This window comes from Coregonus lavaretus, assembly GCF_964263955.1.
Source record: "Coregonus lavaretus genome assembly, chromosome: 35".
Taxonomy (NCBI): domain Eukaryota; kingdom Metazoa; phylum Chordata; class Actinopteri; order Salmoniformes; family Salmonidae; genus Coregonus; species Coregonus lavaretus.
Window position 1 is genome coordinate 9,886,205 of NC_140022.1, and position 25,583 is coordinate 9,911,787.

The window sequence follows — 25,583 nt, forward strand, 5'->3', positions numbered from 1 at the left end:
CAGATGGCATCAAGCACTCCTCCAGCATCTTTTCATTTGGTCTGCGTCTCTCAAATGTTCCTCTTTGTGATCCGAACACCTCAAACTTCAATCCGTCTGTCCATAACACTTTCTTTCCAATCTTCCTCTGTCCAGTGTCTGTGTTCTTTTGCCCATCTTAATATTTTCTTTTTATTGGCCAGTCTGAGATATAGCTTTTTCTTTGCAACTCTGCCTAGGTCAGCAACCCGGAGTCACCTCTTCACTGTTGACGTTGAGACTGGTGTTTTGCGTGTACTATTTAATGAAGCTGCCAGTTGAGGACCTGTGAGGCGTCTGTTTCTCAAACTAGACACTCTAATGTATTTGTTCTCTTGCTCAGTTGTGCACCGGGGCCTCCCACTCCTCTTTCTATTCTGGTTAGAGCCAGTTTGCACTGTTCTGTGAAGGGAGTAGTACACAGCGTTGTACGAGATCTTCAGATTCTTGGCAATTTCTCGCATGGAATAGCCTTCATTTCTCAAAACAAGAATAGACTGACGAGTTTCAGAAGAAAGTTCTTTGTTTCTGGCCATTTTGAGCCTGTAATCGAACCCACAATTGCTGATGCTCCAGATACTTAACTAGTCTCAAGAAGGCCAGTTTTATTGCTTCTTTAATCAGCACAACAGTTTTCAGCTGTGCTAACATAATTGCAAAAGGGTTTTCTAATGATCAATTAGCCTTTTAAAATGATAAACTTGGATTAGTTAAACACAACATGCCATTGGAACACAGGACTGATGGTTGCTGATAATGGGCCTCTGTACACCTATGTAGATATTCAATTAAAAATCAGTCATTTCCATCTACAATAGCCATTTACAACATTAACAATTACTACACTGTATTTCTGATAAATTTCATGTTGCTTTAATGGAAGAAAAAATTGCTTTTCTTTCGAAATCAAGGACATTTCTAAGTGACCCCAAATTTTTGAACGGTGGTGTATATGACACAACAGTCTATATAGCGCAACAGTCTATACAACATCTATATAACACAGCAGTCTATATAACACAGTCAATATAACACAACAGTCTATATAACACAACAGTCTATATAACACAACAGTCTATATAACACAACAGTCTATATAACACAACAGTCTATATAACACAACAGTCTATATAACACAACAGTCTATATAACACAAAAGTCTATATAACACAACAGTCTATATAACACAACAGTCTATATAACATCTATATAACAAAACAGTCTATATACCAAAACAGTCTATATAACACAACAGTCTATATATCACTGCTTTAGCAGACATATATATTATGTTATCAGTAAGTGTTTCTGTGTGTGTGTGTACGTGTGTGTGTGTGTACATGTGTGTTTACATGTGTGTGTGAAACAACATTTTTCGGTAAACTTTCCAACTGTCGACAAAACAAAAGGTGGGATCTTTTTGTGTCGGTAAAATTAATTGCGCTTTTATGCGCAAATATGGTTATAATAACCATCATATGGAAATAAACTTGGTCACGCGATGACATGTTGTGTGGTCCTCCTACTACGACTCGGGATAGCATGCAGTTTATTAGGCTACAGAATAAACACATGATGATGAACTTCACAGGGTGGTGAATGTACAAGGTTATGAGTTTGATGCTCCTTTCCAATAAATATTGACGTTCTTATTCTGGTGACATGATGATCGATGCTTTGTTGCAATTTGATAAATACAAATAATTTCGCTCTTATCCATAATAATCTCATAATGTAGATACCTTAGCTGTAGATAACAGTTATGTAGATAACAGTCTATATAACACAACAGTCTATATAACGCAAAAGATTTGGACAAACCATCAGTAGAGTGTAAAATGCGATGGAAACCCAATTAAACTTGTATTTTTTATTCGGTACATGGGAATTTAATGGCATAATTTGTATTTTCACTACGTCATCATACAGCCTTTTATCCGCAAAAACTCAGTTTAATGGAAACATATCTCTGGTGGGAAAATGTGCAGATTGTTTTAATGCAGATTTTTGAATATTCACATGAAAATATGTCACAAATTGGATGGAAACCTAGCTGGTGATATAATAGTGGACAGCCTCAGAGGCAGGGTGTACCCAAAGATTTTCATCTATGGTGTAGCGTAGATACATTTCCGCTCCAGTGGTGGTGGTGAGGGGGCAAATACTGGCAAAATGGGCAGACTAGATAGGCCAGGTACGCCCAGCAAGCAGAATTCTTGACATAAAAAGTAAAGGTTCATAATAATGTCACTTTCAATGCCAATAAGGTTAGGACCACATATTCATACCCTAACCATAATGTGTTACCCTGGATACATTGATACTCTTTTACATGTATGAAATGTCTGCTTTTCCAGATCTTTATCATAAAGTGGGAGGTGAGGTCTTGTTGAAGCCAGACAAGTCCACAGAGCCTGGCCCCATCACAAGCATCCTATGGAAGCATGGGAAGAACAAGGTGGCAGAGTGGGACAAGGATTTTGGTGATCTGGAAATCTATGGTGCCTTCAAAGAGCGCACATCCCTGAACCTGACTACTGGAGAGCTGAGAATCAGAGGATTGACGAAAACAGACAGTGGAATTTATTCTGTGGAGTTCAACGACAAACAGCTTGACAAGACATATAAACTATCTGTTATCAGTAAGTGTTTCTCTCGCTCTCTGTGTGTGTGTGTGTGTGTGTGTATATATACATGTGTGTATGTGTGTGTGTGGTCTTGTAGAAACAGCAGGTTATTCAGTGCCTCACAAACATTTTCCCAAATTATTCCTTTTTCTTTCCTCTATTTACAGAGGAAGTCCCCAAACCCACAATCACTTCATCCTGTAACCCAGACAAAACCTCCTGCACTCTGACCTGTGAAGGTGACACCACTGATGCTGAACCCGTCACCTACAGCTGGAAAGTGGGAGAGGGGGCGTGGGAGGTCATAGGAAAACATCTGGTTGTTTCTAAAAGCGATACAGGCAAATCAACCAACAGTTACAAGTACTTCTGCAAGCTGAAGAACTCTGCTGGGGAAGGGGAAGCCAGTGAGCCAGTTGGACAGGTGTTTGGCCCAGGTGAGTGGACACTCATAAGTGTGCTACTGTCTTATGTATTGATATGTCAGTAACACTGCCAGTGTTGTAGGACATTTTGAATGCTGCACTATGTTGAAAACAATCAGTGAGGTTTATTATGTGGAGTTCAACAGCAAACAAACTGCTTTAGCGGACATATACATTATGTTATCAGTAAGTGTTTATGTGTGTGTGTACGTGTGTATGTGTGTGTACATGTGTGTTTACGTGTGTGTGTGAAGCAACATTTTTCGGTAAACTTTCCAAATGTCGACAAAACAAAATACGCTAGACAAGGTGGGATCTTTAATTGCGCTTTTATGCGCTTTTATGGTTATAATAACCATCATATGGAAATAAACTTGGTCACGCGATGACATGTTGTGTGGTCCTCCTACTACGACTCGGGATAGCATGCAGTTTATTAGGCTACAGATTAAACAAATGATGATGAACTTCACAGGGTGGTGAATGTGCAAGGTTATGAGTTTGATGCTCCTTTCCAATAAATATTGACGTTCTTATTCTGGTGACATGATGATCGATGCTTTGTTGCAATTTGATAAATACAAATAATTTCGCTCTTATCCATAATAATCTCATAATGTAGATACCTTAGCTGTAGATAACAGTTATGTAGATAACAGTCTATATAACACAACAGTCTATATAACGCAAAAGATTTGGACAAACCATCAGTAGAGTGTAAAATGCGATGGAAACCCAATTAAACTTGTATTTTTTATTCGGTACATGGGAATTTAATGGCATAATTTGTATTTTCACTACGTCATCATACAGCCTTTTATCCACAAAAACTCAGTTTAATGGAAACATATCTCTGGTGGGAAAATGTGCATATTGTTTTATGCAGATTTTTGAATATTCACATGAAAATCAGTCGCAAATTGGATGGAAACCTAGCTGGTGATATAATAGTGGACAGCCTCAGAGGCAGGGTGTAGACAAAGATTTTCATCTATGGTGTAGCGTAGATACATTTCCGCTCCAGTGGTGGTGGTGAGGGGGCAAATACTGGCAAAATGGGCAGACTAGATAGGCCAGGTACGCCCAGCAAGCAGAATTCTTGACATAAAAAGTAAAGGTTCATAATAATGTCACTTTCAATGCCAATAAGGTTAGGACCACATATTCATACCCTAACCATAATGTGTTACCCTGGATACATTGATACTCTTTTACATGTATGAAATGTCTGCTGTTCCAGATCTTTATCATAAAGTGGGAGGTGAGCTCGTGTTGAAGCCAGACAAGTCCACAGTGCCTGGCCCCATTACAGGCATCATATGGAAGCATGGGAAGAACAAGGTGGCAGAGTGGGTCAAGGATTTTGCTATGGAAATCTATGCTCCCTTCAATGGCCGCACAACCCTGGACCAGACTACTGGAGAGCTGAGAATCAGTGGATTGACGAAAACAGACAGTGGAGTTTATTCTGTGGAGTTCAACTGCAAACTGCTTGACAAGACATATAAACTGTCTGTTATCAGTAAGTGTTTCTGTGTGTGTGTGTGTGTGTGTGTGTGTGTGTGTGCATACATCTGTGTGTATGTACATGTGTGTATGTGTGCGCGTGGTCGTGCACGAAACAGCAGGTTATTCAGTCCCTCACAAGCATTTTCCCAAATTATTCCTGTTTCTTTCCTCTATTTACAGAGGAAGTCCCCAAACCCACAATCACTTCATCCTGTAACCCAGACAAAACCTCCTGCACTCTGACCTGTGAAGGTGACACCACTGATGCTGAACCCGTCACCTACAGCTGGAAAGTGGGAGAGGGGGCGTGGGAGGTCATAGGAAAACATCTGGTTGTTTCTAAAAGCGATACAGGCAAATCAACCAACAGTTACAAGTACTTCTGCAAGCTGAAGAACTCTGCTGGGGAAGGGGAAGCCAGTGAGCCAGTTGGACAGGTGTTTGGCCCAGGTGAGTGGACACTCATAAGTGTGCTACTGTCTTATGTATTGATATGTCAGTAACACTGCCAGTGTTGTAGGACATTTTGAATGCTGCACTATGTTGAAAACAATCAGTGAGGTTTATTATGTGGAGTTCAACAGCAAACAAACTGCTTTAGCGGACATATATATTATGTTATCAGTAAGTGTTTATGTGTGTGTGTACGTGTGTATGTGTGTGTACATGTGTGTTTACGTGTGTGTGTGAAGCAACATTTTTCGGTAAACTTTCCAAATGTCGACAAAACAAAATACGCTAGACAAGGTGGGATCTTTAATTGCGCTTTTATGCGCTTTTATGGTTATAATAACCATCATATGGAAATAAACTTGGTCACGCGATGACATGTTGTGTGGTCCTCCTACTACGACTCGGGATAGCATGCAGTTTATTAGGCTACAGATTAAACAAATGATGATGAACTTCACAGGGTGGTGAATGTGCAAGGTTATGAGTTTGATGCTCCTTTCCAATAAATATTGACGTTCTTATTCTGGTGACATGATGATCGATGCTTTGTTGCAATTTGATAAATACAAATAATTTCGCTCTTATCCATAATAATCTCATAATGTAGATACCTTAGCTGTAGATAACAGTTATGTAGATAACAGTCTATATAACACAACAGTCTATATAACGCAAAAGATTTGGACAAACCATCAGTAGAGTGTAAAATGCGATGGAAACCCAATTAAACTTGTATTTTTTATTCGGTACATGGGAATTTAATGGCATAATTTGTATTTTCACTACGTCATCATACAGCCTTTTATCCACAAAAACTCAGTTTAATGGAAACATATCTCTGGTGGGAAAATGTGCATATTGTTTTATGCAGATTTTTGAATATTCACATGAAAATCAGTCGCAAATTGGATGGAAACCTAGCTGGTGATATAATAGTGGACAGCCTCAGAGGCAGGGTGTAGACAAAGATTTTCATCTATGGTGTAGCGTAGATACATTTCCGCTCCAGTGGTGGTGGTGAGGGGGCAAATACTGGCAAAATGGGCAGACTAGATAGGCCAGGTACGCCCAGCAAGCAGAATTCTTGACATAAAAAGTAAAGGTTCATAATAATGTCACTTTCAATGCCAATAAGGTTAGGACCACATATTCATACCCTAACCATAATGTGTTACCCTGGATACATTGATACTCTTTTACATGTATGAAATGTCTGCTGTTCCAGATCTTTATCATAAAGTGGGAGGTGAGCTCGTGTTGAAGCCAGACAAGTCCACAGTGCCTGGCCCCATTACAGGCATCATATGGAAGCATGGGAAGAACAAGGTGGCAGAGTGGGTCAAGGATTTTGCTATGGAAATCTATGCTCCCTTCAATGGCCGCACAACCCTGGACCAGACTACTGGAGAGCTGAGAATCAGTGGATTGACGAAAACAGACAGTGGAGTTTATTCTGTGGAGTTCAACTGCAAACTGCTTGACAAGACATATAAACTGTCTGTTATCAGTAAGTGTTTATGTGTGTGTGTGTGTGTGTGTGTGTGTGTGTGTGTGCATACATCTGTGTGTATGTACATGTGTGTATGTGTGCGCGTGGTCGTGCACGAAACAGCAGGTTATTCAGTCCCTCACAAGCATTTTCCCAAATTATTCCTGTTTCTTTCCTCTATTTACAGAGGAAGTCCCCAAACCCACAATCACTTCATCCTGTAACCCAGACAAAACCTCCTGCACTCTGACCTGTGAAGGTGACACCACTGATGCTGAACCCGTCACCTACAGCTGGAAAGTGGGAGAGGGGGCGTGGGAGGTCATAGGAAAACATCTGGTTGTTTCTAAAAGCGATACAGGCAAATCAACCAACAGTTACAAGTACTTCTGCAAGCTGAAGAACTCTGCTGGGGAAGGGGAAGCCAGTGAGCCAGTTGGACAGGTGTTTGGCCCAGGTGAGTGGACACTCATAAGTGTGCTACTGTCTTATGTATTGATATGTCAGTAACACTGCCAGTGTTGTAGGACATTTTGAATGCTGCACTATGTTGAAAACAATCAGTGAGGTTTATTATGTGGAGTTCAACAGCAAACAAACTGCTTTAGCGGACATATATATTATGTTATCAGTAAGTGTTTATGTGTGTGTGTACGTGTGTATGTGTGTGTACATGTGTGTTTACGTGTGTGTGTGAAGCAACATTTTTCGGTAAACTTTCCAAATGTCGACAAAACAAAATACGCTAGACAAGGTGGGATCTTTAATTGCGCTTTTATGCGCTTTTATGGTTATAATAACCATCATATGGAAATAAACTTGGTCACGCGATGACATGTTGTGTGGTCCTCCTACTACGACTCGGGATAGCATGCAGTTTATTAGGCTACAGATTAAACAAATGATGATGAACTTCACAGGGTGGTGAATGTGCAAGGTTATGAGTTTGATGCTCCTTTCCAATAAATATTGACGTTCTTATTCTGGTGACATGATGATCGATGCTTTGTTGCAATTTGATAAATACAAATAATTTCGCTCTTATCCATAATAATCTCATAATGTAGATACCTTAGCTGTAGATAACAGTTATGTAGATAACAGTCTATATAACACAACAGTCTATATAACGCAAAAGATTTGGACAAACCATCAGTAGAGTGTAAAATGCGATGGAAACCCAATTAAACTTGTATTTTTTATTCGGTACATGGGAATTTAATGGCATAATTTGTATTTTCACTACGTCATCATACAGCCTTTTATCCACAAAAACTCAGTTTAATGGAAACATATCTCTGGTGGGAAAATGTGCATATTGTTTTATGCAGATTTTTGAATATTCACATGAAAATCAGTCGCAAATTGGATGGAAACCTAGCTGGTGATATAATAGTGGACAGCCTCAGAGGCAGGGTGTAGACAAAGATTTTCATCTATGGTGTAGCGTAGATACATTTCCGCTCCAGTGGTGGTGGTGAGGGGGCAAATACTGGCAAAATGGGCAGACTAGATAGGCCAGGTACGCCCAGCAAGCAGAATTCATGACATAAAAAGTAAAGGTTCATAATAATGTCACTTTCAATGCCAATAAGGTTAGGACCACATATTCATACCCTAACCATAATGTGTTACCCTGGATACATTGATACTCTTTTACATGTATGAAATGTCTGCTGTTCCAGATCTTTATCATAAAGTGGGAGGTGAGCTCGTGTTGAAGCCAGACAAGTCCACAGTGCCTGGCCCCATTACAGGCATCATATGGAAGCATGGGAAGAACAAGGTGGCAGAGTGGGTCAAGGATTTTGCTATGGAAATCTATGCTCCCTTCAATGGCCGCACAACCCTGGACCAGACTACTGGAGAGCTGAGAATCAGTGGATTGACGAAAACAGACAGTGGAGTTTATTCTGTGGAGTTCAACTGCAAACTGCTTGACAAGACATATAAACTGTCTGTTATCAGTAAGTGTTTCTGTGTGTGTGTGTGTGTGTGTGTGTGTGTGCATACATCTGTGTGTATGTACATGTGTGTATGTGTGCGCGTGGTCGTGCACGAAACAGCAGGTTATTCAGTCCCTCACAAGCATTTTCCCAAATTATTCCTGTTTCTTTCCTCTATTTACAGAAGCAGTCCCGAAACCCACAATCACTTCATCCTGTACCCCAGACAAAACCTCCTGCACTCTGACCTGTGAAGGTGACACCACTGATGCTGAACCCATCACCTACAGCTGGAAAGTGGGAGAGGGGGAGTGGGAGGTCTTAGATAAACAGATGAATGTCTTTAAGAGCGACACTGGCAAACCAACCAATGGTTACAAGTTGTAGTATCGGGTCAATGCTGGCAATTATTGCTGATAAACAAAGGAGTCCGCTCATACTGAACCTTTGATCATGAGTTTTATTCATATCACAAGATTTCAGCATGAGGTTACAGGTGTCAAGATCACCCGGAGAACGGCGTCCCAGATTGCAATGGCCGCTCTAACCTCTTCGTCGTTTTTTACCCAGTATATATAATCTTCCCAAGATATGGGTGGCTCCCTCTACTGTCCAATCCCCTGTCTACAACACACAGACTTCTCTGTCCTATCCGGGGTGTCACACTAAAACCATTCCCTCTGACACTAAAATAAACATCCTCTCCGGTTCCACTTAAAAACATTAACAACGTCATAATCTTAATACACTACATTCCCCTCTTCGAGACGAACTAAAAGTCTCGAAAACAAACAGAATAGGATTATGACAAGTAACAATTTATCTTATTGAGTATCTTTAACATTAAACCAAAAACATTTTTCTCTAGAGTGTAAATACCTTTCTATGAAATATGAACAAATCTTTATGAAGTGTGAATACATTACTATGAAATATGAACAAATCTTTATGGAGTGTGAATACATTACTATGAAATATGAACAAATCTTTATGGAGTGTGAGAGCGAAAAACTGTCTGGCAGCCATCGTTCCAAATATCCATCCATCAATCAAGACAGTAAAATTCTCTCACAGTCCCTCTGCCCCAGGCAACCACCTAGGTACTCCCGATGAATTCATAAATCTTTATCAATGCATTTGAAACTATGATGCAATTAAATACACATGAAAGCCCCAGCAAACAAAATACTATCCAAAATGTCCACTCTGAGGCTGGTCAACCCATCGGACCCTACAGTGGATCTCTATCCCTGCCTAGACTCCCTGTCCCTAAGCATTCACGAAATAAACAAAAACATCTAAGATCCCCACATGTATCCAATAATCATCAAATATCATTCTACAAAAATTAATACCTAAGAAAATGACACACATTATGTATTACACATGCAAATATGTCTATATTTCATTGCAGACACTGGAATGTAGTCCACTACACTTAATCTCCTCCGTAGTCTCCTCTTCCAATGCATCTTCGATGATGGAATCGGAACATTTCCACACCTTCCTTGTTCCATCTCCTCCAGTTCCCTTCATATTGTCCTTGTTTGAGTATTTCAATCTCTACATATTCCCCCAAATGCTTCTGGAAGAAAAGAAAAGACCAAACAGTATCTTTTGCAAAACAACACTTTCAAATTAAAACATCAATATCAACTAAGAATATAAAAAATGATATAAAATGATATATGAATCACATCATCCTATTTCCCCCCTTTGATTCATAACATCATACTAAAATCACACTAATATTGATTTTTTTTTTTTTTAAATGATCAAATAATCAAAAAGGATATTTATCCATCAATACTCCATCCAGTCCCACTTGTCCATCTTCATCCAGATCAGGAACAGTCAACAACGGCATCTGAGCGTTGTCTCCAGGCATCACAACTCCAACCTATCTCAATATCATAGCTTTCTCAAAGGTCAGTAACAAATTACAAAAGAAAAACATCACACACAGTGCTATCAGAACTGCCATTAAAATCTAATCCATCACTGCTCCCACTGGGCCTAACTGATCTTGGAACCAAGTCTTTGCTGACCATCCAGCTCCTTCAGATCTACCAAACGCATCCCTTATTTTCTTCAATGCATCTATAACTATCTGGAATCAAAGTATAACTAATATTATCAATATGATCTTCCCAAATGTTACCCCATCCCAAGTCCCCCCTTCTCTCTTAGACTTATCCTCCAATGATAGGCTTCAAGACTATGAAATGTCGCCATGTCTCTTTTCACCCTATTTCCAAACCTAGATTCAGATTTATCTGTGTCCGGTGCTACCCCTCTTTTAATGAAACCTCATATGGAAGCTTCAACGTTGACATGTAACAACATCCTGTCCATCCATAGGGTAAGAATATATACGCTTTATCACCACAAACCCTCCATGTTTTATTAGAACAAAAACAATTTTTAGCCCTCACTGGTTTCATCCAATGCATCAGGGTTCGCTGTTACCTGATTTTCCTTCCCATCTAACAAATTCACATAAGTTAATTCACTTAACCCAATAACACCTAAACCTAGTGTCATAATCTAGTGCCGTAAAATCAAACGTGTCGTAATCTAGTGTCGTAAAATCACACGCATGCGCGGTACATTCAAAAATACGATTTCACCGTGGAAGGGAGATTCTTAGTTCTCTCTCCAACCCAAACACACAGTTAACAGTCCTGCTGTAACTCCGTTTTCTTCTCATAGTCAAACAACATTTAACAGAGCTCACAGAACATAGAACCGAAATTCTACACACACAAACATAATTTAAGATGCTTTATTCCATCGCAGTGGACCTCTAAGGTCACATGTTAGCATGCAGCATATTGCATTTAGCATTAGCATTAGCCTGTATGCACCATGTAGCATGAAACAATGTACCCGACATTGCGCCTTAAATTATTTTTCTTTTATAACTAACTTTAGGCTGCCGTGAGTTATGGATAATCTATGAGAGGTTACATCAGACAAATGCTTCGTCAACCACCAGCTCAGCGGTAACATGCAATAAAATGCATATTCCAAACCCCAGTCCCAGACTGACCTAGTCACACCGAATGCGTTATCAGGATTTATGGCCCACCCTAGGGGTCGCCTCGCTGAGGGCTTATCAAATCCACAATGTCCTAACTTGTATACATATCTTGGCCTTATTCACTTCCATCGATTGTTCTTGACTTCCTATTCAAGCAACATATCTCTATAGCCAATCTATAGGCTCTCCCCCCTTTTGCGCTGTTTACCAGATAGCATCCAAACTAACAAACTCCCAAAGCGGTGAGAAAAAAAAAACTCACCCTTATCTGGCCATGACTTCAGAACGAGTTAGCTTGGCGCTTGAATGGAACAAAGAAGAGATGCAGACCCTCCCTTTTCGTGACGCCATTTGTAGTATCGGGTCAATGCTGGCAATTATTGCTGATAAACAAAGGAGTCCGCTCATACTGAACCTTTGATCATAAGTTTTATTCATATCACAAGATTTCAGCATGAGGTTACAGGTGTCAAGATCACCCGGAGAACGGCGTCCCAGATTGCAATGGCCGCTCTAACCTCTTTGTCGTTTTTACCCAGTATATATAATCTTCCCAATATATGGGTGGCTCCCTCTACTGTCCAATCCCCTGTCTACAACACACAGACTTCTCTGTCCTATCCGGGGTGTCACACTAAAACCATTCCCTCTGACACTAAAATAAACATCCTCTCCGGATCCACTTAAAAACATTAACAACGTCATAATCTTAATACACTACAAAGTACATCTGCAAGCTGAAGAATTCTGTTAGTGGGGAAGGGGAAGTCAGCGAGACAGTTGGAGAGGTGTTTGGCTCAGGTGAGTGGACACTCATAAGTGTGCTACTGTCTTATGTATTGATATGTCAGTAACACTGCCAGTGTTGTAGGACATTTTGAATGCTGCACTATGTTGAAAACAATCAGTGAGGTTTATTATGTGGAGTTCAACAGCAAACAAACTGCTTTAGCGGACATATACATTATGTTATCAGAAAGTGTTTATGTGTGTGTGGACGTGTGTATGTGTGTGTACATGTGTGTTTTCGTGTGTGTGTGAAACAACATTTTCGGTAAACTTTCCAAATGTCGACAAAACAAAATACGCTAGACAAGGTTGGATCTTTAATTGCGCTTTTATGCGCTTTTATGGTTATAATAACCATCATATCGAAATAAACTTGGTCACGCGATGACATGTTGTGTGGTCCTCCTACTACGACTCGGGATAGCATGCAGTTTATTAGGCTACAGATTAAACAAATGATGATGAACTTCACAGGGTGGTGAATGTGCAAGGTGATGAGTTTCATGCTCCTTTCCAATAAATATTGACGTTCTTATTCTGGTGACATGATGATCGATGCTTTGTTGCAATTTGATAAATACAAATAATTTCGCTCTTATCCATAATAATCTCATAATGTAGATACCTTAGCTGTAGATAACAGTTATGTAGATAACAGTCTATATAACACAACAGTCTATATAACGCAAAAGATTTGGACAAACCATCAGTAGAGTGTAAAATGCGATGGAAACCCAATTAAACTTGTATTTTTTATTCGGTACATGGGAATTTAATGGCATAATTTGTATTTTCACTACGTCATCATGCAGCCTTTTATCCACAAAAACTCAGTTTAATGGAAACATATCTCTGGTGGGAAAATGTGCATATTGTTTTATGCAGATTTTTCAATATTCACATGAAAATCAGTCGCAAATTGGATGGAAACCTAGCTGGTGATATAATAGTGGACAGCCTCAGAGGCAGGGTGTACCCAAAGATTTTCATCTATGGTGTAGCGTAGATACATTTCCGCTCCAGTGGTGGTGGTGAGGGGGCAAATACTGGCAAAATGGGCAGACTAGATAGGCCAGGTACGCCCAGCAAGCAGAATTCTTGACATAAAAAGTAAAGGTTCATAATAATGTCACTTTCAATGCCAATAAGGTTAGGACCACATATTCATACCCTAACCATAATGTGTTACCCTGGATACATTGATACTCTTTTACATGTATGAAATGTCTGCTTTTCCAGATCTTTATCATAAAGTGGGAGGTGAGCTCGTGTTGAAGCCAGACAAGTCCACAGTGCCTGGCCCCATCACAGGCATCATATGGAAGCATGGGAAGAACAAGGTGGCAGAGTGGGTCAAGGATTTTGGTCTGGACATCTATGCTCCCTTCAATGGCCGCACAACCCTGGACCAGACTACTGGAGAGCTGAGAATCAGTGGATTGACGAAAACAGACAGTGGACTTTATTCTGTGAAGTTCAACAGCAAACTGCTTGACAAGACATATAAACTGTCTGTTATCAGTAAGTGTTTCTGTGTGTGTGTGTGTGTGTGTGTGTGTGTGTGCATACATCTGTGTGTATGTACATGTGTGTATGTGTGCGCGTGGTCGTGCACGAAACAGCAGGTTATTCAGTGCCTCACAAGCATTTTCCCAAATTATTCCTGTTTCTTTCCTCTATTTACAGAAGCAGTCCCGAAACCCACAATCACTTCATCCTGTACCCCAGACAAAACCTCCTGCACTCTGACCTGTGAAGGTGACACCACTGATGCTGAACCCATCACCTACAGCTGGAAAGTGGGAGAGGGGGAGTGGGAGGTCTTAGATAAACAGATGAATGTCTTTAAGAGCGACACTGGCAAACCAACAAATGGTTACAAGTACATCTGCAAGCTGAAGAATTCTGTTAGTGGGGAAGGGGAAGTCAGCGAGACAGTTGGAGAGGTGATAGATTAATTTGTGTATTAAAAATAATGACTAAAGGATTTCACCCCAAATACAGTAGAAATGTGTATACGATATTCGAATTATCATGTAGTGTCAACCCACTAACAGAGGGGGTACTAAACATTCAAGGGTAAAGGAGGAGGCGGGAACTGTTTAAGAAAGCCACCTAAAGGTGGGAGGAGCATAGTGCCTTTGTTTGTCAAGAAGTATAAAAACAGTATGTATGTGTTTTTAGCGGGAGAGCTCTCTCCATGAATAAAAATACATATAAGTCTTGTGAGTTGTGGACCTTGAATCATTGATGATTAAAACCAGAGCCTTACAACCTCTAGTAATGATTCAAGCTTAGTTTGAATTAGAGATAGAAATTCACATGACAGATTGGTCCTTCGAGCCGGATCTTAATACATCTTTATCGTTCTAAAGTCACCGAAATCCGTGCACGGGCGGTTGATAGCAGTCCGTAAAAGAGTCCTGGCCTTCGACGTTAAGGTTATAAACAGGCCGGTGATTACTCTTTATGAACGATAAAGACGTTAACAAGTTTGAAAAAGCATTTTAATCCAGACTGCGAGGAAAAGGTCAGTAATTTTTATTCATGGATTTTGGTAAAATGATTTGAACTTGTATGAGAGAGTGAGAGAGGGCAGAAAATTGTTACCAAAGTCTCAAAGGAAGTAATAATTATTACGAAACAGGGAGGGTCCGCAATTGACCCTAGGTAAATAGCTATAACCAGAATAATCTAGTCCGAAATGACAAGGGGTGAAGGCCATCACCAATGTAAACTAGTTTTTTATTGAGACTGTATTGGGTACAGTACTACGATAAAACAGGGAAAGGGATGATTTTCGTCGTGTGCTATGGATAAACGGGTCAAAAGTCGCGTATACGACTGGGGATTTGCTAGAACTCTGTGTGTTTCATGAAACTAGAGCAGTTACGACCTCTAGGTTACAAATAGGTGTAGCAAATTATTGTATAATGTTGTGTACGTGTGAGACTTAAGAATCCATCAGTATACGTGATAATTATTTCTAGGAAGGAGCTAAAAAATTAGGTCGCGTGAGAAAAAATGGTTATCGACCCCTTTCATGAAACCGGAGTTTTAAATAAAAGCTCTGGGTTAGGGGTTAAATAATTTTAAATGGTTAATTACAAAAGCAAATCATACGTTGGCTCAAAAGACGCACTAAAATAATAGCTCCTAGAACAATAATTCTGGGAATTATTACTAGAGGGGGGATTTTTATTTTTCCGCCAGGGGAAATAAAACTTCTAAAGAGATCGAAGAAATATGGTTTATGGATCCATTTGTGAGAAGAGGTATGAATTTATTGGGCATCTCGGAAAAAAGTAGGCAGATGCATATCAATTGAATTTGAAAAAACAGCGAAAGGAGGGGCTAGGGACAGCGAGTGTTTTTTTTAAGCGCGAAAGTGCTTCAACGGTAACAAAGGAAAAGATTTGAAAAAATGATTAGTGTCAATTAAGAATTGGCTAAAAACACCACAAAGCGATTATGTGAGAGGTACCTATAAAGTCCAACGATGCATATGTATGAACTTTCGCACTCAAACGTAGACGTACGTAATGAGTGAGAAAGTAGAGAATAATTACATTTGCATTTTTGGTCATTTGGCAGACGCTCTGGTCCGGAGCGACTTGAAGAGCCAATAGAGGTTTGCATGGAACTATTCTGTTGTGTTGGGCATTTGAATGGCATAAGGTGAAATATGTGTGTATGAGGGAATTCAATGGCGGGTATAAATGATAACCGATACTACTTAGTATTTGGTTGGTTAAATGCTGAATAAAAGATTTGAGGCGTGGTTATGGGGTAACTAGGAAGACGCACTTATTCAATAAGGAATGGGTGGAGAGAGAGAGAGTTTTTTTTACGTGTATTAAAAGTTGCATTAGATAGCTTTAGTAATATTCTAGATATGTCTATGAAAATATGTTATAAGTACGAATGACATTATTTCCTAAGAAGGAAGATTGTAGGGAAGTTTCCCGCGCCTCCCCCATATTGTAGGAAGGGGGGGGGGGGGGGGGCGAGAGACAGTAAATAAGTTCAGATGGTAGGAATGTCATGTATGCTGATCAACGATATCAAGCATTTGTTTTATTGATTGGGGCCGAATCAGAGAGAACTGTTAAAGATATTGAATAGCGAACTGAAATGGGTTAGCGGGAAAATACAAATAGTTGGAAAATTTTAAAACGATAATTTATTTTCGTTACAGGGAAGCAAGTGGCATTGGCTGTTGTGCTGGGGGAATAGCGCCAGCCTGTGGTGGGTTCTGGATTTGTTATAAATAACTTTATATTTTAAACTAAAGTGATGGAATAGACTACAATTATAACATCAGAAAAAGGACAATATAATTCGTAATAGTTATTATAATTATTATTGATAGTTATTGCAGTTATTATTATCCTGAGTGGCGCAGTGGTCTAAGGCACTGCATCGCAGGGCTAACTGTGCCACTAGAGATCCTGGTTCGGATCCAGGCTCTGTCGCAGCCGGCAGCGACCGGGAGATTAATGGGCGGCGCACAATTGGCCCAGCGTCGTCCAGGGTAGGGGGGAAAATGGCCGGCAGGGATGTAGCTCAGTTGATAGAGCATGGTGTTTGCAACGCCAGGGTTATGGGTTCGATTCCCACGGGGGGAGGCCAGTAGGAAAAAAAAAGAATAATAAAAAGAATAATATGTATTCACTAACTGTAGGTCGCTCTGGATAGGAGCGTCTGCTGGGTGACTAGAATGTAAATGTATTATCATTGATTCAGTAATGATAGGAGGGTAGAGAGGGAAGAGGCAGGAAAAGCTAGAGAGAGTAAACACAGAGAGTTTAAAAACAGGGAGTTAAAAAGATTAGAAAACTACAATAAGCCAGGGAGGCAGGTTAAGGGTAGAGTTAGATAGAGAGAAAGAGGTAGTAAGAGCTATAGAGGGTGTAGTGCACCATAAGACAGGAACAGAGGGGTTCAGGAGGAATTTGGAGAGTTTAGCAGCAAGCTTTAAGCTAAACACAGGGGAAATTGAGAGGACAGTCAGAACCCTAGTTGGGAAAGATTGGGCAGCTGTTCGGGTACAGTGGGTTTCAGGGGATGCCAATGGAGCAGTCCTACCATGGGCAAATGATGGGTAATATGTTGGGAAAATAACTGAGTTGTGTAATAATTTAAGGGAACCTTACCACCGACATGCTGACTTCTCCAAAGTACATGAATGTAAACAGGAAGACAGTGAGACAATCAGCCAAGTGGATCAAATAATTGATAATGGATCATTTGAATGAGATCACATGTAGCAGATTTAGAGTAATCAATTAAATAATCATTGTATACTCGAGGAATTTTGAGGAATTTTATGAAGTTAGGCAGTATTTAGGTCATAAGAGGGAGCTACCAAATTAAGTTGAGCCTAACTATCTTTGATTGATATTTTTCAATTGGGTTTTTCAAATAAATAAAAAAACACACCCAGCATGATGTTTATAAAGGGTTGTTATGTTGAATTTAGGGGATTTTCAACAGTTCATAGGTGGTGTTTACTATGCTGTGGGATGGAACGGTTTATTGGGTGATATTTGAAACTAAATTAATGGAATAAGCTGCAGTAATCAGAGGAATGTACAATCTAAGGCGAGACAACTATTGCCTAGATCATTGATTTAGCAATAGGATTAGGTAGATAAGGACTAGAGAAAAAAAAAGAAATTAGATGAAGGATGATGAGCTTTTTGGTAAGGATAGACTGCTGTAAAGCTTGGGTACTCCATTATGTACTGCATACGGGTAAATTAAGTGATCTTATCTATGGGAAGGCAATGGCAGCCCATGATAAAATCATTTGGAACTCTGAGGAGGAAGAACAGTTTATGTTGTTGCTCTCTTCCCAAACAGTCTTAGCTTTTCATACATATATCAGGGATGTTACCCAAATGGTAGATGGAGGGATATGACATTGGTCGTGATTTAAAGATGAGTTTTTTTTTGGTGGGCTATTAGAGATAACTGGGTTAATCACGAACATAGAGGTTTTTATTCTTTGTTGCTAGGCAGAACACTTAGGTGACCCAAATATGGACTTGTCATGTCCAACAATCAGTCTTCAGGTCAAGCCCGGGTAGAACAGAGGTTGAATTAAACATAAGTGTTTTTACAAGATAAGAGATTGTTTGATTGGATTACTAATTGATTCTGAATAAATGAAAGTCGAATTTAGCCGCCATAAAGACAAAGGAAGTGGGAGGAGCAATAAAGAAGCAAAAGACAATCTCAAAAATGAAAGGCATGGCAATTGGTTGATAAATTACCTAAGGGAATGTTTAGGAAGGTGGTAAAAAATTGACACATAAGCAGAAATATGTGTCAAGAGGGGGGAAGAGGCTAATTGTAGGATTAAATAATATACGAAGGAGAGGACAAAATACTTTTTTTTTTTTAAACATTTTTTTAGATACAGTCTAAAAAGAGAATGCAGTCAGAAATTGTTACATTAATCTGAACATGTGTGAAGATAGTTTATTAACCACACCCGTATGTCAGAGGTTTTGTGCCCCACAGGTGAACTAAAGGAGAAGGTGACCCACTATCTAACCAGGTGACTGGTGAGCATCCAGTCACTAGAAGGAAAACTGGAAGCAGGCCTGTTGGGAAGGGCCCTATCAGGTTATGTTGGTCACCACCTTGGCCATTAGAATAGCAGAGAGAGGAACCTGGGTCCATGTTACCCACTGCAAGAAGGTAAGACCACATACAAGCACCGCTTAGCACACGCAGAGTTGACGAGCAGAACTGGGCCACAGGGTCCGGGGGTCACCTCTGTCAACGAAGATCTCCTACCCAGACCTATCATCACTGTAGTGTGTTCCTAGGGTGTGAGTATGGGGTGGTACCGAGCAGAAGGACTCAAGACAGGAGAGGGTTGGCGGTTTTTGGGAATATGGGTGACCCTGAGCTGCATCATAGTCTCGGCAATAGTCGTGGTATGTCAAGATCCACCACCACCTCGCACCAATTACGCTATGGCCTTACCATTATTAAGAAATAAAGGGAAAGCGACCCGACATACTGACCATCAAGGGCGAGTGATCTACAAAATAGGAGTCAGAGAAGGGTGGGGAGTAAGATTCAAAATTATGATTAGGGATCTTATCAGAGCGGATAAGCAAGCTACATGGGATTATAAGATCCCGTTGTATTTATGTTCAGCCCCCTCAGCGGATTGTTCCTGGGCTCAGGTATTTAGACATACTCGGGGAAGGAGATATGAGACGGGGGGGGCTGGACGTCCAGATGGAGGATAAGAAGGTATAACGACATCCCCACGGAGATGGTAGTAACGATAGTAAAGGTCACTAAAGAGGACATGAAAATAACTTACTGGGCTTGCGCGGACGTATACGGACGGGATACTTGTCTAAGATTATATTTAATGGAGTCAAAAGATATAGAGGGATCAGGTACTGTCATTAATCCATTAATGGCAATAGACCGAGTAAATCAGTCAAGGGATGACGGAGTCAATTTGACTAACCCGTCCACTATGAAAGATTTTCTCCTCCAAGACTGGAACAATTGTCAGAACGCTGAGTGTGGATGTGGTGCAGGGAATCAAGCGCAGGAACAAGGGTGTTCGTCAACAGACTTTAGTAATCCAAAATAGTAACTCCAAACAGGTGAATAGCCAACCCAACCGGGAGGCATGAACAAATTACGCACACACACAACAGTGCGTAAAAACAAGAAAAGGCGCACGCAGTGCGGACTCTCGATACAAACAACACGAGAGAGAAAACCCATCAACAGCAACAGCTGACATAACAATCACACATAACAATCACACATAACACCTGACCCAAGACACGATAACTAAATAGGAAACAAAAATCAAACACTAACAAGGGACAGGTGTACAAACAGACAAAACCAAACAAACATGAAACATCGAACGGTGGTAGCTAGTACTCCGGGGACGACGACCGCCGAAGCCTGCCCGAACAAGGAGGAGGAGCAGCCTCGGCCGAAACCGTGACAGTACCCCCCCCCTTGACGCGCGGCTCCAGCCGTGCGCCGATCCCGGCCTCGGGGACGACCAGGACGACGCGGAGCAGGGCGCGTAGGATGACCCCGATGGAACTCGGTCAGCAGGGACAGGTCTAATATGTCCCTCCTCGGCACCCAGCACCGCTCCTCCGGGCCGTACCCCTCCCACTCCACGAGATATTGGAGACCCCCCATCCGGCGTCTCGAATCAATGATGGACCTCACAGTGTACGCCGGAGCCCCCTCGATGTCCAACGGGGGCGGAGGAGTCTCCTCTATCTCATAGTCCTGGAGTGGACCAGCTACCACCGGCCTGAGGAGAGACACATGGAACGAGGGGTTAATATTCCTGTAATCAATAGGCAGTTCTAACCTGTAACACACCTCGTTTAACCTCCTCAGGACTTTGAATGGCCCCACAAACCGCCGACCCAGCTTCCGGCAGGGCAGGCGGAGGGGCAGGTTTCTGGTCGAGAGCCAGACTCGATCTCCAGGTGCGTATACAGGCCCCTCACTGCGGTGGAGATCGGCGCTCGTCTTATGCCGACGGATGGCCCGCTGCAGATGGACGTGGGCAGCGTTCCATGTCTCCTCCGAGCGCCGCACCCACTCATCCACCGCAGGGGCCTCAATCTGGCTCTCGTGCCAAGGTGCCAGAACCGGCTGGTACCCTAACACACACTGGAAAGGGGTTAGTTGGGTGGAGGAGTGGCGGAGAGAGTTCTGCGCCATCTCGGCCCACGGAACGTATCTCGCCCACTCCTCCGGCCGGCCCTGGCAATAAGACCTCAGAAACCTACCCACATCCTGGTTGACACGTTCAACCTGCCCATTACTCTCCGGGTGGTAACCCGAGGTAAGGCTCACCGAAACCCCCAACCGTTCCATAAAGGCTCTCCACACTCTGGAGGTGAACTGGGGGCCTTGATCAGACACTATATCCTCGGGTACCCCGTAATGCCGGAAGACATGGGTAAACAGAGCCTCAGCGGTCTGTAGGGCAGTAGGGAGACCCGGCATGGGAAGGAGACGACAGGCCTTCGAGAACCGATCCACAACGACCAGGATGGTAGTATTCCCCTGTGAGGGGGGAAGGTCTGTAACAAAGTCCACCGAGAGGTGGGACCAGGGTCGTTGTGGAACGGGCAGGGGTTGTAGCTTACCCCTGGGCAAATGTCTGGGCGCCTTACACTGTGCACACACCGAACAGGAGGAGACATAAACCCTCACATCCCTGGCTAACGTTGGCCACCAGTACTTAGTGCTAAGGCAGTGAACTGTCCGGCCGATACCTGGATGTCCAGAGGAGGGGGACGTATGAGCCCAATAAATGAGGCGATCGCGTACCTCGAGCGGAACGTACGTCCGACCCACTGGACACTGTGGAGGACTTGGGTCGGTGCGTAACGCCCGCTCGATCTCTGCATCGACCTCCCATACCACCGGTGCCACCAGACAAGACTTTGGTAGTATGGGAGTGGGCTCAACGGACCTCTCCTCCATGTCATACCGCCGAGACAGGGCATCTGCCTTCCCGTTCTGGGACCCAGGGATGTAAGTGATTTTAAACACAAACCGGGCTAGAAACATAGTCCAGCGGGCCTGGCGAGGATTCAGTCTCCTAGCTGCCCGGATGTACTCCAGGTTACGGTGGTCCGTCAAAATGAGGAAAGGGTGTTGAGCCCCCTCAAGCCAATGCCTCCACACCTTTAGGGCCTGTACCACGGCTAACAGCTCCCTGTCCCCTACGTCATAATTCCGCTCCGCCGGACTGAGCTTCTTAGAATAAAAGGCACAGGGGCGGAGCTTAGGTGGTGTGCCAGACCGTTGTGAGAGGACGGCCCCAATACCGGCCTCGGACGCGTCTACCTCTACCTGGAATGGTAAAGCGGGATCCGGATGCGCCAACACCGGCGCCGAGGTAAACAGGTCCTTCAGTCTCCCAAAAGCCCTGTCCGCCTCAGCAGACCACCGCAAGCGCACCGGACCCCCCTTCAACAGAGACGTTATGGGAGCTGCCACCTGTCCAAAACCCCGGATAAACCTCCGGTAATAATTCGCAAAACCCAAGAACTGTTGCACCTCTTTCACAGTGGTTGGGGTTTGCCAATTACGCACAGCTGACACCCGGTCAACCTCCATCTTCACCCCTGACGCAGACAACTGATAACCCAAAAAGGAGACCGACTTCTGAAAGAACAGACATTTCTCTGCCTTGACATATAGGTCATGCTCCAACAGTCTCCTCAAACTCGGTGCACCAGGGCTACATGCTCAGCTCGGGTAGAACTGTACACCAGAATATCGTCTATGTACACGACTACTCCCTGCCCCTGCATGTCCCGGAAAATCTCATCTACAAAGGATTGGAAGACTGAGGGAGCATTCATTAACCCATATGGCATGACGAGATACTCGTAATGACCGGAGGTCGTGCTAAATGCTGTCTTCCATTCATCGCCCTCTCTAATGCGCACCAAGTTATATGCGCTCCTGAGATCCAATTTTGTGAAGAACTGAGCACCGTGCAATGACTCCGTCATAGTCGCAATCAGAGGAAGTGGATAACTGTACTTCACCGTAATCTGATTGAGACCGCGGTAATCAATACACGGGCGCAAACCTCCATCTTTTTTCTTCACAAAAAAGAAGCTCGAGGAAGCGGGTGAAGTGGAGGCCCGTATGTATCCCTGTCTCAGAGACTCGGCGATGTAAGTTTCCATCGCCTTCCTCTCCTCTTGAGACAAGGGATACACATGGCTCCGCGGGAGGGCTGCTCCTGACTGGAGATCTATCGCACAATCCCCCTGTCTATGAGGCGGCAGCTGCGCCGCCCTAGTCTTACTAAACACCAGTTTCAAATCCTCATACTCGGGGGGAATATGCAGTGCTGGCATTAGATTCGGACTTTCCACCGAGGTCGCCCCTATGGAAACACCCAGACACAGCCCCTCACACTGAGCAGACCACCCTTTAAGAGCTTTCTCTCGCCACGAAATAGTAGGGTCATGGGTAATCAACCAGGGAAGCCCCAGCACCACCGGATACGCAGGAGAGTCAATCAGATAGAGCTGAATCGTCTCCTCATGACCCCCCTGCGTCACCATCTTAAGGGGCGCTGTGACCTCCCTAATCAACCCAGATCCTAACGGACGGCTATCTAGGGCATGTACAGGGAAAGGCTTATCAACGGGAAGGAGAGGAATCCCTAACTCTACACAGAACTGGCGATCTACAAAATTCCCAGCTGCGCCTGAATCTACTAGCGCCTTATGCTGGGAACGAGGTGCAACCTGTGGAAAACAAACAGGCAAGGTTATGTGAACGACAGAAAGCTCTGGGTAAGTAGGGTGCCTACTCACCTGGGAGGACTCCCCAATGCGTGGCCTGCCTTCACCTCCACCGGGGGACCTTCCCCAACACCTAGCCGCGGTGTGCCCTCCACGGCCACAGTTGGTGCAGGGAACGGCCCCCCTCGGGTTCCTACTCCTCCGTTCTCTAGCGCCAGCACCTCCGAGCTCCATAGGGCTCGGCTCGGAGGTGCCGGAAGGTGGAATGGGCAACCCCCACCCGGGACGTCCACGGGTGGCGAGCAGGGTGTCCAGCCGAATGGCCATATCGACCAGTTGGTCAAACGACAACGTGGTATCCCTGCACGCCAACTCTCTCTGGACGTCCTCCCGGAGGCTGCAGCGGAAGTGGTCTATGAGGGCCCGCTCATTCCACCCTGCATCTGCCGCTAGAGTCCGGAACTCCAAAGCAAAATCCTGTGCGCTCCTCATCCCCTGTCGGAGGTAGAACAGACACTCCCCCACCGCCTTCCCTTCTGGTGGATGGTCAAACACGGCACGGAAGCGGCGGGAGAACTCCGCATAGGTAATAGTAGCGGCGTCTATTCTCCTCCATTCGGCGTTGGCCCACTCCAACGCCTTGCCGGTGAGACAGGAGATGAGGGCGGAGACGCTCTCGTGTCCCGAGGGCGCCGGGTGTACGGTGGCGAGGTAGAGCTCCACTTGCAGCAGGAACCCTTGACACCCGGCAGCGGAGCCGTCGTACGCCCTCGGGAGCGAGAGCCGAATCCCGCTGGGTTCCGGAAGGGGGGCAGGAGGACTGACCGATGGGGATGGTCCGGTAGGTGGGGGCGTGGGTACCCCGCTGCTTTCCCATCGGTGGAGAGTGTTCATCACCCGATCCAGGGCGTGACCGATCTGGTTGATCCTGTCCTCCTGCCCACGAAGACGGTCCTCCATAATGTCCGTTGGCGCGGTTGCTCCTGCTGATTCCATGGGTGGATGTGTGATTCTGTCAGAACGCTGAGTGTGGATGTGGTGCAGGGAATCAAGCGCAGGAACAAGGGTGTTCGTCAACAGACTTTAGTAATCCAAAATAGTAACTCCAAACAGGTGAATAGCCAACCCAACCGGGAGGCATGAACAAATTACGCACACACACAACAGTGCGTAAAAACAAGAAAAGGCGCACGCAGTGCGGACTCTCGATACAAACAACACGAGAGAGAAAACCCATCAACAGCAACAGCTGACATAACAATCACACATAACACCTGACCCAAGACACGATAACTAAATAGGAAACAAAAATCAAACACTAACAAGGGACAGGTGTACAAACAGACAAAACCAAACAAACATGAAACATCGAACGGTGGTAACTAGTACTCCGGGGACGACGACCGCCGAAGCCTGCCCGAACAAGGAGGAGGAGCAGCCTCGGCCGAAACCGTGACAACAATGGGGAAGTGGAGGGGGTCCCTGATGAGAATCTCTGGTTAAAGTGGATGAAATACACCGCTAGGGCCTTGGGGGAGACCAATTGTTATGCATGCTCCATTGGGCGACCGACAATGTTGACCGCCCCAATGCCAAAGGCAATGTTTCCCTGTGTATTAGACCTGGGGTCCAATCAAAAAGAGCCAAATTGCACAGGGATTGGGCTGGCAAAATTGACATACTGGGCCAGCCCACCTAGATTCACTTTAACTCCTGGCGAATACCAGTGTTACAGACAAAGAAATGGCACCCGTAACTTGGGTGATTTTGATGGCTGTAAGGAGATAATTAATGTGACTGATTTAGATAAGGAAGGGAGGAAAAAAAATTAGGAGCCTAACCATCCCTCAGACTGATGTGTGGTGGGCATGCACTAACAAAGGGAGCATTCGGCAGACATTACCAGAGGGATGGGTGGGTACTTGTGCACCAGTATTGTTGGTCCAACCTGTAAGAATTGGTCATCAAAGACCAGTGACAGGAA

At 43.5% G+C, this 25,583-nt stretch overlaps 2 protein-coding genes across 2 annotated transcripts in view; both read left to right on the forward strand.

The window, feature by feature from the left end:
• LOC311109878 (uncharacterized protein) overlaps positions 1 to 25,583 on the forward strand; it is a 75,724-nt gene that overhangs the window by 39,393 nt on the left and 10,748 nt on the right. The window lies entirely within an intron of this gene.
• The window catches only part of LOC311109875 (titin-like), a 41,973-nt gene that overhangs the window by 11,611 nt on the left and 4,779 nt on the right, over positions 1 to 25,583 (forward strand). Inside the window, exons 2-11 of the mRNA XM_084152889.1 lie at positions 2,376 to 2,660; positions 2,813 to 3,082; positions 4,311 to 4,592; positions 4,760 to 5,029; positions 6,258 to 6,539; positions 6,709 to 6,978; positions 8,207 to 8,488; positions 8,652 to 8,723; positions 13,539 to 13,820; positions 13,986 to 14,057. Coding sequence (XP_084009015.1) covers positions 2,376 to 2,660; positions 2,813 to 3,082; positions 4,311 to 4,592; positions 4,760 to 5,029; positions 6,258 to 6,539; positions 6,709 to 6,978; positions 8,207 to 8,488; positions 8,652 to 8,723; positions 13,539 to 13,820; positions 13,986 to 14,057 — 2,367 coding nt within the window. The remainder of the gene's footprint in view (positions 1 to 2,375; positions 2,661 to 2,812; positions 3,083 to 4,310; positions 4,593 to 4,759; positions 5,030 to 6,257; positions 6,540 to 6,708; positions 6,979 to 8,206; positions 8,489 to 8,651; positions 8,724 to 13,538; positions 13,821 to 13,985; positions 14,058 to 25,583) is intronic.